At 35.3% G+C, this 20261-nt stretch overlaps 1 protein-coding gene across 5 annotated transcripts in view; it reads left to right on the top strand.

Moving 5' to 3' along the window:
• Nucleotides 1-1532: 1532 nt before the first annotated feature.
• The window catches only part of LOC135203090 (sulfotransferase 1E1-like), a 51873-nt gene continuing 33144 nt past the window's right edge, over nucleotides 1533-20261 (top strand). Inside the window, exons 1-5 of one of the 5 annotated variants that reach the window (XM_064232713.1) lie at nucleotides 1533-1605; nucleotides 2720-3054; nucleotides 3927-4074; nucleotides 5163-5346; nucleotides 6375-6563. In XM_064232713.1, the coding sequence (XP_064088783.1) occupies nucleotides 3941-4074; nucleotides 5163-5346; nucleotides 6375-6563 (507 nt within the window). In that variant the 5' untranslated portion in view covers nucleotides 1533-1605; nucleotides 2720-3054; nucleotides 3927-3940. The other 4 variants (XM_064232712.1, XM_064232708.1, XM_064232710.1 and 1 more) reach the window with 4 other exon arrangements.

Here is a 20261-nt window from a genome sequence, read left to right as displayed (position 1 = left end):
TTGAATTTGTACACCTGTGATTGATAAGCCGTAAGCCAATGAAATTAGACAAACAAAAGGCGTTCTTAAACAATTATGCTTCCTACCCTACGCTTTAATCAGTAAATGAAGAGGATATCTTAACAGATTGCTGACAGACAATTGGAAAGATATACTGATTAGCGAAGGTTGCCGATAACAGATAAAAACACGAAATGAAAAACACAAAATGGCAACACTCACTGAAAGTTGCGTTTTTTTAATACATTCTCTAACGTGTATTTCTTCCTGAAATTCAAAAAGGTTACATGTGATATTTCACGCTCAGATATGATACAATTTATCTATATTATTTACATATGTCACTAACGTTTCCATGCAGTCAAAATTGTCGGTCATATAAGTCAGGATCGAGACGTTGTACCATCCCAAAGCTCAAGATAAAGATTCCATTTCATTCTGTATAATAAATAGTGACCAGTGGTGAGAGAGGCTGGCCTAGGGCAAGTCTAAAAGCGGCGTGGTTTTTTCCGTAGATCATCAGTGTTACAAACGTGTGAAAATTTATATGCACATTTTAAATGGCAACAACAAGTAAAATGAGTCTGGGAGTGAGTGGTATGAATAAATGCTCAGACCATACTGCAGTTGAAAAAATTTTTGTATTTACGTTCCTAGGAACCAATTGGTTACTGAGCAACGGGAACTATAGCTTATTGTGGGATCCGAACCACATTATATCGAGAAATGAATTTCTAATCACCAGAAATACATACCTCTGGTTCCGTGCTGGCTGCAGCTGGGAGCGAACTCCAGCTACCAGATCGGTAGGCGAGGACGCAACCGTCTATACTTTTTTTTTTTTTTTTTTTTTTTTTTTATCTGTCCATTCACCTGTGATGTTTGTGTATGGTAACACTGCGTCCCGGGCTTTAGATAGTTACATTCAGCTTATATTCAACATTAATAATAATATCCTATTTCGAATATTAACGGTGTAATTAGCATACAGTAATTTATTAAAACACTTTTCAGTTGCAAATGTACACCCAGATATCCTTCTATTTATCTAAAAGTTATATATAGCGTAACTATTTAAAGCCCGGGACGCAGTGTTACCATGCGAAAACACCACAGGCGGATGGACAGATGGAAAAAAACAGAGTATAGTCCAGCGAGGAACTGAGAGATAGAGAGGCGGGTGGGGGAAATAAGAAGAATGCAGAAGCCCTTTTGATAGGCCTAGTAAATGCAAACAGAAGAGGGAGAGAGAGAGAAGCCCTTTTGATAGGCCTAGTGAATATAAACAGAAGAGGGAGAGAGAGAGAGGAGCCCTTTTGATAGGCCTAGTAAATATAAACAGAGGAGAGAGAGAGAGGAATGAATCTTACTGTATTTCAAGATCCACACAAGAAAAGAAAAAAAAACCTTGTTGTCCACGAAGACAAAGGCACATTAAGACGTTATCTTATCGTTGTGATTTCAAAATGAACGATAAGATTATGGTTTAATCTGTAGAGTGCTTTCTGTAATCATAACATGAAACTAATTTTGCCTCTCTTTCGAGTTAAACTTAGCAGACAAGTGTGCGCGCGTGTTTGTGTAAAGCAGATCTGTGGAAGGGAGGTTACATCACTGACGTTTTTGTAAATTTTAATGTTGTAATTACTGTATCGAAATATTTACCGTTGTCTTTAGCAGCAACTGGCTGATTTATGGTCATGGTCAAATATAAATTTTCCCCGTTATTGGTTATCTCTTAAATTCGTAGTATGAGACTGAGAGCTCATATTCCATAGAACAAGTTACACATTTCTTAATAGCCTATCAGAAAAATTATACTGACAACTCTTTACAAGAGCTGGTAGCTTTGGACTGACCAGTTAAATAACCATTTTGATTTCACCCCTAAAGGTCTGGAATTGTATTCATTGCATTTTCTAATGGTTCTCCCGAATATTTTGTGGTGGGGGAAGGGGAGTATTTGGTTAGTAAATAATAGTGGTTAATAACAGTATCTAATGATAGGAGGTGACTTGTGGAAGATAAATCACAGGAAAGACACGAGCGCTCAAAACCTACAGATTTAATAGTGAACACATCTCAAACGATACAGAAATCAATAACAAGGCAATATACTAGACCTATCGAAGCCTGAGCTAGAATGGTGTAAAATCCAAAAAGATTTTAAAAAAATGTTCTAAATAATTTACATACATCTGCCTCCCGTAGATTCATTTGCTCTCAGAAATCAATGGGACATACAAAGGATTCTATTTAGATAAGTCTTTCTTTGATGATTCAATGTTAACGTGAACATACAAAAATCATTTCATTCCTATTTTGATTAAGATATAATTTTCCATGACACGAAGTCCCTTCAGTTATCTATGGGTAACCCATAGATTATACCTGTAGAATATTACGGCTCTGAACTTACAAAACACTTAACAATACCAGTGAGCCAATTGTTTCGAAATATTATGGCATAAAATGATAAATAATGGCTAAAACAACAAAAAAAAAGAGTTAGGCATATACAACCGACCGTAGATATCAACACAAGGGTAACTGGCAACTGTTCCGGGAAATCCGATCTGCTCACGTGACCATTTAATAAATTTAAATGAACACAGCACTCAGGTGAACTGGAAAATGATCAGACGATTACATTAATACCTAATAAATCATAATAATGAGTTCATGCTTGCCAAAATAACAATTTTGTATAATCGAATAGAAAAATGGTCGCATCAAACAGCGGCATCTCGCAACGTTCCGCAGCCGTCTCTTGTAAGGCATGACATGAAATTCACGTCACTTCCTCGCTGAGCGTAAGCTCGATCAAGCTTGATTTTGATTGGTTCCTGGACCCTACTCTACGATAGATGAACGTTTGAATTCTTTTCTGTTGAGTTATTTATTTTGTAGTTTTCTAGAAAAGTCCCGAGTGACTTTCTCGATCACAAATACAGTTCAGACTTACCAAGGTGTGACGGTACAAGATATTAGTGATTTTTAATAGAACGGGAGTGAAATAATAAGGTGTGTATATAACTTACGTTCTGGATTTAGGTGAGTTCACTTATGGATTTATGTAGCCTATGTCACTAGAGTGTATCCATTAACGACCGTAATATAAGTGGGGATCCACACAAGTTTATTTTCCGTACACTGGCTATACACTAGACCTACCGTGTTGTATCGTACGATAATTACAATCTCTCTCTCTCTCTCTCTCTCTCTCTCTCTCTCTCTCTCTCTCTCTCTCTCTCTCTTTGTGTGTGTGTGTGTGTGTGAGTTAATCGCTTGTATTATCAAGATACTTTCTCTCTCTCTTAGTGTGTGTGTGTGTGTGTGTGTGCGTGTGTGTGTAATCGCTTGCTTTATCAAGAGACTTAAACGCAGTTATCGAAATAACATTTTTTCAAAAATCATTCTTATGGCTCTTGAGTCTTAATACAACCCATTTTTCACTCCAATCTTTTGTTATTTATATTTCCAACTAATAGGCCTGTTCCATAATCTAAAATAACGTTGCTGTCAAGCAATTATGCTCTGGTCAAAAAACGGATTAGTTGCAAACCAAAGACAATTATCAAAATATATATTAAAATCTTACATAAATGCACTCAACATACATCAAACTTATATAGATATATATATAAATATATATATATATATATATATATATATATATATAATTGCAGTCTGAACTCATCCAAATGTTATCTATTCTTCATTGAATTCCTATTATCTTTATGATAAAGCCGTTGTGCTCGCGCCTCTATATATTATCAATATATATACTATATATATATATATATATATATATATATATATATATATATATATATATATATATATATATATATATATATTTCTATTCAAATAAATTATCTATATCCCTTCAAACCCACCAGTCAGATATCTCTCATTCCTTCCAGACACTGCCTCCGCCATGAGCTCCCAAGAACTCCCCATAAAATTTGAGGAGCTGAGCGAGGAGGAGCTCTCCAAGATGACGATTCGAAGGGCCAGCGGGGAGAAGCGGCTCGTCAGGTGTTCCCCAGGAGGAATTCTGCTTCCTTTCACGTTAGTGATGAAATTCTCCAACCACTTTTATGTTCAGTGGAATATAGTGAAATGGAATAAAAAGTTTAGACCATGCGGAACGCTGGGACCTTTGAGATCATTCAGCGCTGAAAATATATTGAGAATAAAGGGCTTAAAGGTGTAACAGGAGCGAAATATCGCAGTGGTACTATGAAACAACCGTTAGGAGAGAGTGGAAAGTAAGATGGAAGAGCGAGAATATCAGTGAAGGCACAGTAAGAGGAATGAAAGGGGTTGCAGCTAAGGGCGAACCTAGAGTAATGCCTGCGGTGCACTTTTTATGTGTTAAGTTATTAGGTTAGAGGTAGGCAGACGGGAAGAGCAACTTGAATGGTCTAATCACGGTCATAGGCCTAAGGCTACTTTTATTTAAGTAACTGGGACGGACACCTCAGGCCACCTTAGGTGCGGTAGGTTTCTGGTAGGCAAATTGGACCTGGAAGCTATGGCAATTTGTGATATAATCTGCGTCAAAATAAAGAGCCGTGCTAAGAATAGAAAGAGATACTGGGTGAAAGTTTGGTTGCTTTAAAATAAGAGTTTTCTGATGCATCCCTCATAAATTATCCCGAATGTCATCCAGGTGATTGCTATAATTATTACTACCACTACTATTACTACTACCTCTACCACTATTATTACTACTACCACTACTGCTACTACCACTACTACTACTCCCACTTCTACCACTATCACCACTACTACTACCACTACTACTACTTCCACTCCTACCACTATCACCACCACTACTGCTACTACCACTACCACTGCTACTACTGCCACTTCTACCACTACCATTACTACTACTATCACTACTACTACTACCTACTACTACTGCCACTCCTATCACTACCACCACCACCACTACTACTACTACTACCACTACCACTAATACTACTGCCACTTCTACCACTACTACCATTACCACTACTACTACTACTTCTGCCACTATTATTACTACTTCTATTGCTACCACTACTACTACATATTATTGCCACTACTACCACTGTTACTGCTACTACTACCACTACAACACCTACCACTACTACTCCTCCTCTCGTCGGCAGATTCGTCAGACTGGCGAGGAACTTCCACGACTTCGAGTTCGGGAGCGAGGACGTGGTGGTGGCGACATTCCCGAAGAGCGGGACGGTGTGGATGGGTGAGATCCTGTGGGCTATGACCCACTTCGACAGCCTCGCCACCATGGAGACCTCCGCCATCAATGCCAGGTCTTACTTCTTCGATCTGGTGAGCGTTCTCAGGTTTCTGTTTATTTATTCACTTACTTACTTACTTACTTACTTACTTACTACTTATTTATTTATTTATTTATTTACTGACTGGCTGATCTAATAAGTAATTTAGTTCTCTATATTTATTTATTTATTTATTTATTTATTTATTTACTGACTGGCTGATCTAATAAGTGATTTAGTTTTCTATTTATTTATTTATTTATTTATTTGTTTACTGACTGGATGATCCAATGAGTGATTTAGTTTTCTATTTATTTATTTATTTATTTACTTATTTATTATTTCATTTACAGACTGGCTGGTCCAATAAGTGATTTAGTTTATTTATTTATTTATTTTTTTATTGACTGGGTGATCCAATGACTGATTTATTTATTTATTCCTCTACATGAGTGTTGACATTCCTCAATAAAATCTTACTTAAAATGCTACTACTATCTATGTTGGTCAGCTGGTATACTGGTGGTTAGTGTCGTGGTACGCCACTCAGATGTCGCGGGTTCGTGTCTCCCGTAGGGCAATGAAAATTCAGTGGCTCTGTATCATGATCAGTTACCGCTGCAGTGTGGGAGGTTGAATTTCAAGAAAATGGCCCTTTTGTGTGCTTGTTCCATGTGAATAGACTTCATTTACTAATATAATAGTAATAATAATTGAATAAATCCACGAAATCTCCCAAGAAAATTAAATCCTCCCCCTCTCCAATTCAACGTTCTTATCTGAAGGAGTGGTTAACATGCTAGCCTGCCGATTCGGTAGTCGCGAGTTCAATTCCCCACTCTGCCAACATGGAATCCGAGGAATGTACTTCTGGTGATTAGAAATTCCTTTCTCGATATAATGTGGTTCAGGTCCCACAATAAGCTGTAGGTCCCGTTGCCAGGTAACCAATTGGTTCCTAGCCACGTTAAAAAATATAATCCTTCGGGCCAGCCCTTTATAGGAGAGCTGTTCATCAGCTCAGTGGTCTGGTGAAACTAAGATATACTTTAAACCTTTTTTCTTCTTTCCAATTCCCAGGATTTCTTGCACCCTCCAAGCAGCAGCGACTACTCGCCCCTAATCGCGGCATTCCAGGAGAAGTGCCCCGGGCATCAGGTCGACGAGGGTATCATGTTGCAGTTGGCCAAGGCTGATGAGCGTCGTAGGGTCATTAAGACGCATCTACAGTTCCACTTCTTCAACGACAGTCTGCTCTCCAAGAGTAAGGTAACTGCTGGTTAACTGCTTGAGAGGGTATTGGTATTAGTACAGAAAGTCGAAATATTACATATTCAGAAGCAAAATGCTCACCAAAACCACAAAAAAAAAAACACTATGAATTACAGGTAAAATATTAAATCAAAAAGCACCTAGTACTTTTTTAAATTGTCACTTTCCCTTTAATTCATGGTTATTTGATGTTTCATGTTGTGATTTTGATGAGTAATTTTCATATGAATAATTAATGCCCCGATTTTCAGATTTAATATCACAAGGTAAGACGCCCTTCCCAATATTTATGCAACTTTGCTTTAAAATGGCAAAGATCATACATACTATGTAATGTCACTTGAAAACAAATAACATCTTTTCGGAAATTTCATCTTATGACCTCAAAGACATAATTACAGACTTAAATAAAAATTAGTTGCCTTAGAGATATCTTCATTGTATATGTATGTTTAATATGTATTGTGAATATGTTTTTGTTTACCAAAGTTCTGAATAGCTGTCACCTATAATAATCCTTTAATTGTCTTGTCCTTGTGTCTGAGCAGATTGTCATAAACTTTTAATTGTACCCATGTTTTTGCTTGTTTGGGAAGGTTACTCATCTTCCAGGTGTGTCGGATTCTAGGTACTAATCTCTTTAAAATCCCTATCTGTCAGTTATACGAATCTTCTTGTATTGTCATTTCCTCATGTAAAGTCAGTCCATCTGCTAAGTAAAGGACGTTTGAACATCGAAAGATCTCGCAGATACTCCGTTATTTATTTTCCCTCGTGGCTTATACCTATATATATATACCTATATATATAGACCTATATATAGATATATATATATATATATATATATATATATGTATATATATATATATATATAATTATATATATACATATAGATATATATAAATATAGATATATATATATATATATATATATACATATATAGATTATATATGTATGTATACATACATATTACACTCATATATATATATATATATATATATATATATATATATATATATATATATATATATATATAATATTTGTGTACATAAACACACACATATATATACATCTATAATGGTACAGACATAATAAAAATAACAGCCAAGTACAAAAATGAAATTTAATAATCCAACTGCATATACGTATTATATGAAGGAAACAAAAATTGAGAAGAAATGTATCCCAGTGACATATCTCTTGCATATTATACACTGAGAATATGGTGACAAAAATGAGCCTAAATATAGTTTTTTTTTTTTTTTTTTTTTTAGAAAATTCGTTATTTTGACAAGCAACTTCTATCTTTAGTTAGTATACAAAAAATTTAATGTCTAACAAAAATAGATTTACCTGTTATTAACATCACTAAATCTTGTCCGTGGTCCGTGACAAAAGTACGAACGAATGACAAAAATCATATGAAACGTCTTTAAGAAGAGATGTCAGAGATAATTACCTGACATTCATGCATACATACACACACACACATATTTATATATTATATATATAGTATATAATATATATATATATATCCAATATATATATAATATATTACCAAGTATATTTTTGTACGGATAGCCCTAATAAGTTCAAAACATGCTCATTGCAAACTTATTCCTCCTCCTCTGACTAACTTCGATCGTCTTTCCCGTCCGAAGAGGAAAAGAGAAAGGAAGAAAGAAGAAAATTTTGGGAAATATGCAATTGCAATGAAATCTAAATTGGCCTTGAATATGCTAAATTACAAGACGAATTCCCGTCCAAAGCCAAGAGAACTTTTTATCTCCTCCGTGAGAAACCAAAATGACTCTTTGGTTTCACCTTGTTATTTTCTATATATTTCTGTCTTCGATATTACACGGCTACCAATCTGGTGGTCCGAGTTCGATTCTCGGCTTGGCCAACGCGAAAACAGAGGAATTTATTTCTGGTAATAGAAATTCATTTCTCTATGTAATGTGGTTCGGATCCCACAATAAGCTGTAGGTTCTGTTGCTAGGTAACCAATGGGTTCCTAGCCATGTAAAAATATGTAATCCTTCGGGCCAGCCATAGGAGAGCTGTTAATGAGCTCAGTGGTCTGGTAAAACTAAGATATACTTTTTTGTCTTCGATATTATTTTCAGGGATTTCAAAGTGGGATTTCAACAGAGCATTTTGTAATTGGAATTGGTCTGGTCAGCTATTCATACTATTTTTTTTTTTGTGTGTGTGATTATTAAAAAAAAGCTAAGTAACTGACACCTTTCTATTTTCTATATATTTCTGTCTTCGATATTATTTACACGTACATATTTCAAAGCGGAATATCAATAGAGCCTTTTGCAACTGGGAAGTGATTTGATCAGCTATTCATCCTAATATATATATATATTTTTTTTTTGTGATTACTGAAAAAACTAAGTAACTGATTTGTGCTATTTAACCTATACATACCTGTTGACCTCAGGCACATGCCGTCTGAGGTAGAGCAAAAGCAATTGGCAAATGGAAAAAAAATAATTCATAAAATGAAACTGTAATTGTAAGACTTTTCGTTCGCAATCTAGAATCTCAAGTCCCTTGACTTTAATACGGCCTCCTAATATAGTTGAGGAGCCAGTCACCAAAATTGAGATTTACCCTACACAGTGAGCCCCTTATGAGCTTATGCATTTTTATGATAGATTAGTGTGTCCCACACCATAATCAGGACGGCTCTTGAAAATCTGACCTTTCGAACATCTCGATATTGCCATAAATAGAGCCATATATAAATCTATCTCAGTAGCGCTGGGTACTCTGATTATCTGCTATGCCATTTTCTTGTTTGTTCAAGTAGCCACTTAATATTTTGGTAAGATAACCATGAGGCAATGTGCTTTGTGACAGTATATAGTAGAATAAAATATATTTACATTTAAACTGCTTTTATCATATGCAGAACAAATCTTCCTCCCAATTTACCGAAAAAAGTTATATATTACTCCTCAAAGATTTAGCTGTAATTCACAAAGTATTATATGTAAATTATAGAAAATTGTTCAAAATTTGCACAATTTGTCAAGGATTGTATACATATAAAGAGGTATTATTTCACATGAATAATAACTGTATTATTTGGTCAAAACTGAATGCTACCTCAAAATCCGTAATTTCCATCTTCACTAAACAAAATGATCAGTCAATTCAACTGTGATATGATGTATAATGTTATACACTTGTATCGTGGCACATAAGAACAAGAAACAAATAATAAAAAAAGACACACGCATATATATATATATATATATATATATATATATATATATACACTAGTTAGCAAGACAACAAATAATATATCAATTATTAAATATCTGTGGTTGGAGAAACTCTAAGCATCATCATCATTTGATATGTCCATCTGCTTACGCACACACATGCTAATGTCCCCACGGCATGGACAAGCTACTTCACATTGCATTTGCTTATGACTACAAGAGCAGTTTATCAAGCACATCTGTTTGCAATTGCAGAATAGTGTGCTTTGCATTGATGATGGCAGTGAATCTTTTGTCATCACTACAGGATGTACTGCACCACTCGGTAGCATCATCTAGGCAAATTCGAGTGGTGATGGAAGAGATGGGTGAGTCGGGATGGCTTTTACCCAAACACATGTTTGGAAGATGGTCACTAAAACATGTTGGTGAAAAGTATCATCTGTAGGTGGTAATAATTTAATGTTCTTCCTAGCATATAAGTGATGTCTTAAGTGCATTGAGATCGCTAAATTCCTGTGGATGGTAGGAAGCAATAGTGGCTGACTTTGTCACTGTAATTATTTGGTCAATTAAAGAGGTACTGATGTTATCGTTTTCCAACTGGAAGCAGATTCTTGCTAGATCAGTTTTATGAATATATGTTGCAGCATAGAAAGTTTTCCTGCTTTTACCACAAAAGAAGCTAGTAGTATTCCACCCACTTAGGGCATGTACTAAGGGAAGCATCCTTGCCTCATCAGCATCTATGACCTCAATGGTCTGATGAATAGGGATGAAATAGTCTATTGTTTGCATGTATAGTTCCTTCAAGCTTCCTGCTGCTAAGTAATCATAAACATATACACTTATCACCACAATGTCTTAATCAGATGCCTTAATTACAACTCTTAAACATCTTAATTACAACTCTTGAACAGGCTGCTATAGACATGAATGAACGGGTGTCAGTTTCTTTTTGTGTAGATGATACCAAATTCCTGATATCATTATCCTTGTCCTTTTCCTTCAGACTTATAGTTCTGTTTCTCACTGTTCTAACCTCTTGATTATTTTCAAACCCACCAGTCAAGACTACAGTTACACCATCTGGAATGATATGGGCCAGATTTGTCTACTGTTCATAAAAAAATTGTAACAAATGAGCCTCACTTATGTTACTTGCAAGAATGCTATCCCAATTTCTTATGACATGACTACTACTGATACTAAGCTCCATTTGTGAATGTCCTCGTCCATCCTAACATCCACTGGCATCTTTCAAACGGATTCCACTTCCCATGTTCCCATCATACCTATCTGCAACCATGTGTATTTCACTATAATTGCTTCCTCTCACAACAGCACTAAGGATACGGCAGGTACATGTAACTCCTTGCTCATTGTTGAATGGCATTTATGTGCATACCAGTGCCATAGCATCCACTGCAATGCCAGACTTGCTCTTCCATTCTGCTATATCTGGAGACCACTCAGTCAGATTGTATGTTTTTTTCAACATTCCTAAAACTGGTGATTTATTCCTTGTTCTTAGTACATTCCCATTACATGACGCGTTCAGTTCCACAGAGTGACTATCTCTTTCTAGTTCCATCACCATTCGTTTCAAGTACACTATCTCATTTACAAGTTCATTTACCTTCCTCTTTTGTGTTATTGGCATTGTGCACGGTGGTATAGCTTTGAATGTATGAAGATTAAGTTTCTAACTTTACCAGTACGTACTTATAAACTCTGCTAATGCTTTTTTCCATGTTTTTTTTTTAAATCACGACTGATTTGTTCTGTTGCCACACTGCCATCAGCTATGGACAGGACGCGTTTTGCCATATACAAATGGGTGAATAATCTGGCCACTCTCAATGGCTGATATAATGTGATCACGTGAGTTACATTGTCGTTTCTTTGTTCCAGTGCTGCCTTCATAATGAAACTCTTCTTGGGCATATGTGCCATTACCCTAATTGAAGTTGATATTGCAGCTGAAAAAGGTAGTTTTAAACCACCTGGTTTGTGCATTCTTGATTATTGTTATTCCCTTTAATCCTGCTTGGCCAGACCTACCTTTTGCATCAGTTCTGTGAACATTCCAGTGCCATATCTGTCCAAATTGCATTAAATTCTCCATTTCACAGTAAAGTATCCACGTTCCTGATATTTATGCCTCATAAATATCAGGAGCCTCAGTTTGAAGATTGCCCATTTCATCTAGATAACACATTACTGCTTTAACGTATTTGGTATGATCAGCAGCTGCTATATACTCAGCCATTTCGGCAGTTGCTGATAATTGCTCCTGCCATTCACCGCTCCTCTCTGCATGAATGTATAACAGTAGGATTTCTATCATATGTAAGTAGTTACACCAAAACTGGTAGGTCTTGCTGTACATTTTACAAGATTCAAACTGGTCTATAAAAATTTGAAAATATGGTAGAAGTTTTTGAAGTTTGTGCACTGTTCGTATTAAGGGAGCACCCTCTTTTAGTTCCCTGCTCAGTGAGGACATTAAGTCACGCATTTCTGCCATTGCATCCATACTGATTCCTTCTTCAATCACCCAATGTTCAAATGGGTCAAACCTAAGGGCTTCCAGCGCCTCATACACAAGCATGTGGGCGTTAATTGCTTTACCAGAGAGGACTTTTTCTGCTGTGCCATCTTTCAGTACATTGCTGAAGACAAACAGTTCTTTCAAACTTGAACCCTACATAAGCTTTCCAATTGCTCCTAGATAGTTTGTTAAAAAATGGAAGCACCCTAGCCTAAGAATCAGGTTTTCGTATTCATCTGGTGCATTTTTGTGGTGTGTGTAAATAATCTCATGATTAGATTCATCTTGGGTAATAACAATATGTCTCCTCCCCAACTTTTTTGCTGGTTTTCATGCATATTTTCACTGCTTCTGCTACAACTGCTGGTTGAGTTGGTGAATTGGGTATGAAGGGGCAGTGCCCAATTGCTGTGTTTATGATTCAGCCTAGCATGAAAAATTTTCCATCAAGGCAATCAACTTCTACCTCAAGATGTTAACTAGGACAAAGTCGGAGTAACTTCGAACAGAGATTAATTAATACTTGGGGTATCTGATTGTGAGCCCAGTATCAAGCTGTTGGCCTTTTCTGGGAACAGCTCACGCTTCAACTTCTTTAAAAATGGACTGAGTTTATTGACATTATGGAAGTGTCATAATACTCTCTATGTGTGGTATGCCTGTGTCTTATATTCACAGATACCTTGCCAAATACATGGCCTTCCAGCATCCCTGGCTGGTACATAACCATGCTTGTCATATGTGTACTAGAGCTATCAAGTGTACATTCAGAGAAATCTAAATTGTCAGTTGCAAAGTGATTGAGCTTACCTGAAACTATATTTGCAGGAATAAATATATTTTCCTCATTTGTTTGTTCATCAACTTCAGCCTCTACAGTTCCTAAGACCCTTTGGAGCTCACTGTAACTAATACACAATCCTAAACAACTAAGCATTATCTTTGCTCCTAGTTTTAGGATACACATATTCAGCTAAACCAACATGCTTGGGTGTATGCAAACCAGTTACGGCAGACACAATGTCTTGTGAGATGTTTAAAACACTTTCATGAATATCTTGAGGAGTTACAAGAAGTTCATTTTTACCTACATTATCTCGAATTGCATCAGAAAGCAGAAGTGTAACTAAATTGTAAAGACTGGTTGGAGTTACGGTCAATGGTTGGTCACATGAGACTTTATAGGAATCAAATCTACTCTTTTTGTATTGTTTTCATATCCCTTACATCTGATTTAATTTTTAGTTATGAGAGAAAACAGTATTATTTAAAGGCATACTATACTATTTATAATGCTTTTTGTAAGTTGGTGCTATATGAATATCTTTGAGGTTGGGCCAAGTTTTATTCAAATATCAAACTTGACCGATAGTTTAGATTAACAGGTGTTTTTTTATATAAAATTTCTAGTAAATTTTAAAAATTTGGGTACATTTTTCTTATCTTAGCTACGATATTTTACGAATTGCAGCTTGAATATTTAACAAAGATGTAGGAATTTTTCGGTGAGTTTTCACAAAGTCATCAATTGTTTCATTTAAAAAAGGATCCAAAAGCCTATAGGTGTAATTTTTTGGTATATCATTTCCATCTTTAATGTGTCAAGGTCATTTTACCAGAATATTACGTGAAAATATAAACAAACAATCATATGTCATAAGATTTAATTAAAAGTGGCCAACGCGAATAAGATATTTAGAGAGCTATTTATGGCAATCATTTGGTGTTCGGAGGGCCAGATTTTTAAGCGCCGTCCCGATTATGGTGTGCTATATGTTAATCTATCTTATAAATACATCAAAACGTAAGGGGCTCACCGCGTAGGGTAAATCCCTTATTTTAACAGATAGAGGCATTTGGCTCCTAGACTAATACCACCAACTTCCTGACCGATTAGGTCGTCGTCTTTTCGCTTCATTCGAACGTCTTATGTTTACTCTTGAAATCTGGGGCGAGGGGGGAGGTGGGTAGGAGATATCTGTGGTGAATCCTTAAGTGTGGGGGTGAGGGGAAGTGGATGTTTCTGCTCTTATAATTTTCCTCCCTATAACATCGGGTTTCGAGAGGCAAAAAAAAAAAAATAAATAAAAGTCACACTTTATTTATCTTTTTTATTTTACTAATCCATCAATATTAGCTTGTTAAGAAAGCGAAGCGTTTTAGGCTGTCTATTTACTTTTAAAAGAGCGAATCCTTATCTACTATTTTTTTGCCTTTTAAAGAACAAAGCCTTGTCGACTATCTTTTTGCCTTTTAAAGAACAAAGTCTTGTCGACTATCTATTTGCCTTTTAAAGAACATAGCCTTGTCGACTATCTATTTGCCTTTTAAAGAACAAAGCCTTGTCGACTATCTATTTGCCTTTTAAAGAACAAAGCCTTGTCGACTATCTATTTGCCTTTTGAAGAACAAAGCCTTGTCGACTATCTATTTGCCTTTTAAAGAACAAAGCCTTGTCAACTATCTATTTGCCTTTTAAAGAACTAAGCCTTATCAACTATCTATTTGCCTTTTAAAGAACTAAGCCTTATCAACTATCTATTTGCCTTTTAAAGAACAAAGCCTTGTCGACTATCTATTTGCCTTTTAAAGAACAAAGCTGTGTGCACCAACTATCTGCTTTTAAAAAAACGAAGCCTTGTTGACTGTATATCTGCCACTTAAAGAAAGAAGCCTTGTAGACCATCTATTTACTTTTAAAAGAACGAAGCTTTGTAGACTATTTGCCTTTTAAAGAATGAAGCCTTGCTGACTATCTATTTGCCTTTTAAAGAATGCAGTCCTATCAACTATCTATTTGCCTTTTAAAGAACACAGTCCTATCGACTATCTATTTGCCTTTTAAAGAACGAAGCCTTGTCAACTATCTATTTGCCTTTTAAAGAACGAAGCCTTATCGACTATCTATTTGCCTTTTAAAGAACGAAGCCTTGTCGACTATCTATTTGCCTTTTAAAGAACTAAGCCTTATCGACACTCTATTTGGCTTTTAAAGAACGAAGCCTTATCGACTATCTATTTGCCTTTTAAAGAACGAAGCCTTATTGACTATCTATTTGGCTTTTAAAGAACGAAGCCTTATCGACTATCTATTTACCTTTTAAAGAACAAAGCCTTATCGACTATCTATTTGGCTTTTAAAAAACGAAGCCTTGTCGACTATCTATTTGACTTTTAAAGAACGAAGCCGTATCGACCTATCGATTTGCCTTTTTATAAAACGAAGCATTGTCGCTATCTATTTGCCTTTCTTAAAAAGAACGAGGCCTTACGACTATACTGATTTGCTTTTTAAAAAAATTAAAGAACGAAGCCTTATCGACTATCTATTTTCCTTTTTTAAAGAACGTGCCTTGTCCTATCTATCTATTTGGCCTTTTAAAGAACGAAGCCTTATCGACTATCTAAATTTTGACCTTTTGTTTTAAAAGAAAACGAAGCCCCCTTATCGACCATTCTTTCCTGCTAAAGGAAAAAACGAAGCATTGTTTCGAACCCAATTATTTGCCTTTTAAAAAGAACGGGGGAAAAGCAATTATCGACTATCTATTGCCTTTTTTAAAAGAACGAAGACTGATCGTTACTAATATATTTGCCTTTTAAAGAACGATGCCTTGTCTACTATCTATTTGCCTTTTAAAGAACGAAGCCTTATCGACTATCTATTTGCCTTTTAAAGAACGCAGGCTTATCGACTATTTGCCTTTTAAAGAAGGAAACCTTATCGACTATCTATTTGCCTTTTAAAGAACGAAGCCTTTTCGACTATTAATTTGCCTTTTAAATAACAAAAGCTTTGTTTACTATTTCATTAAACCTCGCTTATGAAACAGGCAACTATTTCCAATTATTGCTTCACCGAAACCACCTCTCCTCTCAACTTCCTCCTAACATACAAACCCTATTACGTGCATCGTTTTATCATCTTGATAGCGTCGCGAAACATTTGCGAAATGTTCTATATATACTTGTTTTTAAACTTCATCATTATTTTTCGGTGGCTGGCTGCAACAAGTTTAAACTTTTTGAAGAGGATAAGAATACTTCTTAACTGAAGAACACATGGTATCTCGACCGAGAGAGAGAGAGAGAGAGAGAGAGAGAGAGAGAGAGAGAGAGAGAGATCCAGGTGTTTGTTACGGACTCTGAGATCTCAGAGACAATGTTACGGTGTCGAAATATCCTGGTTAAAGGTCGACACAATGTTACGGCCTCTGAGAGAGGTCCGCTTTAGGTTCGATATGAAATAATAAAAAAAAATTATCTACACAAACAGTTGAAGCTGGGGATACGAATATAGAAAGAAACACTAACACAACAAAGGCTTATTTACAAGCTTACTAACAAAGGTAAATGCAGAATGGTATCTCCTATTTACATAAAAAGATAGAATCTTACACTGCATGAACTAGGGAAACAGTGAGGCAATTAAAATACTTGCTAGTCAATTTGGCAATTCGATGCGCTGGCTTCATAAATGTAGAGCGGCAATTGCAGTCGTCCTCTTGACTCCGTATTGCCGAAACTAGTCTACTTGAAAGGCAGGAATTCCCCAAAACCTGTAGCAGGACCTTTTCTTCTCTGAAGTCTGCTCGACGTCGAGAAAACACGGCTGTCCACTCCTGAAGACGACTAGACCAATATCCGACCAACTCTCGAACAACTCTTCTTTTGATAGATACTTCGTCGGTTCCTTCGTCTCTAGTCTCTCACTGACGATCACTGCTGCTGATCTCTCACTGATAATCTGATCTGTGGCTCTTACTAACTGGTGATCTCTCTCTTACGATCTCTTCCTTCTTCTACGATCACTGCTCTCCAAAGTTCGTTCGTCGTATTTATACGGCACTCTGGGGGCGGAACCTACGGCGAACGTCACCGACTCCAGGGATTTCTAGAACTTCTTAGATGAATCTAGACGAGGTATTGCATCAGAAATTGCGGCGTTTCTCACGTCCCGACGAGATCCACAACACTCCTGCCGATTCTAGAACAGCCACGAGCATAGGCGCCTCCAACAGTGGCGCGAAAGCCTCCTTGCTCCCGAACTTCTCGAAAATGGGTTCTCCTTTCCTTTATCTTTCTTTGCTATGAAGCAATTACTATCACAGTGTTAGGCATGGGTATTTTTATCTTGTTAAAAAAAAAACCTACCAAGATATGTTGTAACTTCCTAGTTAACTGAGCTACTGATTATTCGATTTTTATTACTTTATGAGTAACTAAAAGCTTAGATATTCTGATCTGCAAATAAATAAATACATTATATATATATATATATATAGATATAGATAGATATCATATATTATATATACTATATAGATAAGAACCTATATATATCTATATATATATATTATGATATATATATAGATAGATATATATAATATATATATATATATAGACTATATATATATATCTATATCAGATATAGATATATATATTCTCTCTCTATTATATCATGTATATCTATCATAATATAATTCTCTCGATATCGCTATATATATATATATATATCTATCTATATATTATCTATATCAGATCTATATATATCTAGACTATATATATATCTATATATCTATATATATATCTATCATATCTATATATTAATATATCTATATATCATATATATATATATTGATATATATCTATATATCTGTAAAATATATATATATATAGATATCTATATATCTCCTATATATAGAATATTAATATATATATTCTAAAAAAACTCTATATATATCTAATATATTATATATATCTATCTATGTATAATTAAGATATATGATATATAAATCTATATATATATATATATATATATATAATCTATATAGATATATCCTATATAGATAATATATATATATATATATATATATAGAAATATAATATATCTATATATATTATATCGATATATATATAGATATATATAATATTATAATTATATATTATATATATATATTCTATAATATATATCTATATATATATATATATATATATATATTATATATATATATAGATATATATATATATATATATATATAAAGTCCAAACTTATGTAAGCAATGTATTAAATTTTTAATACAACTTTTACATATATTTATATATATATTATAGATTATATATATATATATGATATATATAGATATATCTATATATATACTATATATATATATATATATATATATATAATATATATAGATATATCTATAGTATACTATATATTCTATATATATATATATATATATAATCTATATAGATATATCTATATATATATATATATATATATATATCTATATATATAGATATATATAATATATATATATATATATATATATATCTATATAACTTTAGGACAACCTTTCTCAGGCTTACGAAAGAAAGCCAAAGTCTGTAGTCACAATAACTTTCTATAGCCAAGCTCTTCTTTCTGTACGAGTTTCACAAGACCTGTATCATTTTTAAGTTGAAGACGAAGCGTTTCCATATTATCTTTCCGAGATGTTAATCAGACTTGTGTAGGTGGCTGATTGTTTAGTAAAAATTGTATAAAAAAAATTCCCATACATTCTTTTAAAGTGTTCATGAATTAAAGGAGCCATGCAAGAACATACATTAAGGTGTAAATATCTCTCGCTCTCTCAAGGACTTTGTTTAAAATGCTGTAATATATTGCGTTGAACTAAACCCCGCTCTCTCTCTCTCTCTCTCATCCTTACTTCTAGGATGACCATTCCTTTCGGAATCTGTTTACCATGTACCAAAGTCTCTCTCTCTCTCTCTCTCTCTCTCTCTCTCTCTCTCTCTCTCTCTCTCGTCTCTCTCCTCTCTCTCCTCTCTCGCTCTCTCATCCTTACTTCTAGGGTGACCATTCCTTTCGGAATCTGTTTACCATGTACCAAAGTTTCTCTCTCTCTCTTTCTCTCTCTCTGACTTTCACACTTTAAAAAGCTGTAAAACATTTAGTTCAATTAAATCCCACTAACCGATCTCTCTCTCTCTCTGTTTAGAATCCAGTAAAATGTTTCCTTACTTTAAACCTCGCTAACCGTTCTCTCTCTCTCTCTCTCTCTCTCTCTCTCTCTCTCTCTCTCTCTCTCTCTCTCTCTCTCTCTCTCTCTCTGCTGGGCACAAGCCTATTTTACATGCCTCCGGCCTCCAAGGGAGGCAGAGCCGAATCCGCTACAGTGGGGAATTCCGCCCTAATGGCAAAACTTTGTTTGTTTGTATGGTGCTTTTACGTTGCATGGAACCAGTGGTTATTCAGCAACGGGACCAACGGCTTTACTTGACTTCCGAACCACGTCGACAGTGAACTTCTATCACCAGAAATACACATCTCTCACTCCTCAATGGAATGGCCGAGAATCGAACCCGCGACCACCGAGGTGGGACGCTAATACCATACCAACCACACCGCTGAGGCGCTTGGCAAAACATTGGAAAAACTGGAAAACAAAGTCTAAGCAGCAATAAAGTCCGAGGAGACAGTCTGTCCTATTCGACATTTTGGCCAAACAGCTTCTAGGCAGTTTGCAGTTTCTAGGCAATTTAAGAGAGCTTTGTACCTCGTAATGAGAGAGAGAGAGAGAGGAGAGAGAGAGAGAGAGAGAAGAGAGGAGAAGAGAGAGAGAGAGCTCTGTTCGGAGGGGACTTAGTTTCACTTAGAATATTTAAAAGCAGAGCATTTTCGAGAGAGAGAGAGAGAGAGAGAGAGAGAGAGAGAGAAGAGAGAGAGAAGAAGAGAAGAGAGAGACACTTTAAGTTTCAACTAGATATTTAACAGCATTTGAGAGAGAGAGAGAGACTTAGTTCAACTAGATATTTAACAGCATTTGAGAGAGAGAGAGAGAGAGACTTAGTTCAACTAGATATTTGACAGCATTTTCGAGAGAGAGAGAGAGA

The sequence above is a fragment of the Macrobrachium nipponense genome, chromosome 33 (assembly GCF_015104395.2).
Source record: "Macrobrachium nipponense isolate FS-2020 chromosome 33, ASM1510439v2, whole genome shotgun sequence".
NCBI lineage: Eukaryota > Metazoa > Arthropoda > Malacostraca > Decapoda > Palaemonidae > Macrobrachium > Macrobrachium nipponense.
Note: the sequence above shows the minus strand (reverse complement) of the source record. Positions and strands in the feature narration are given on the sequence as shown.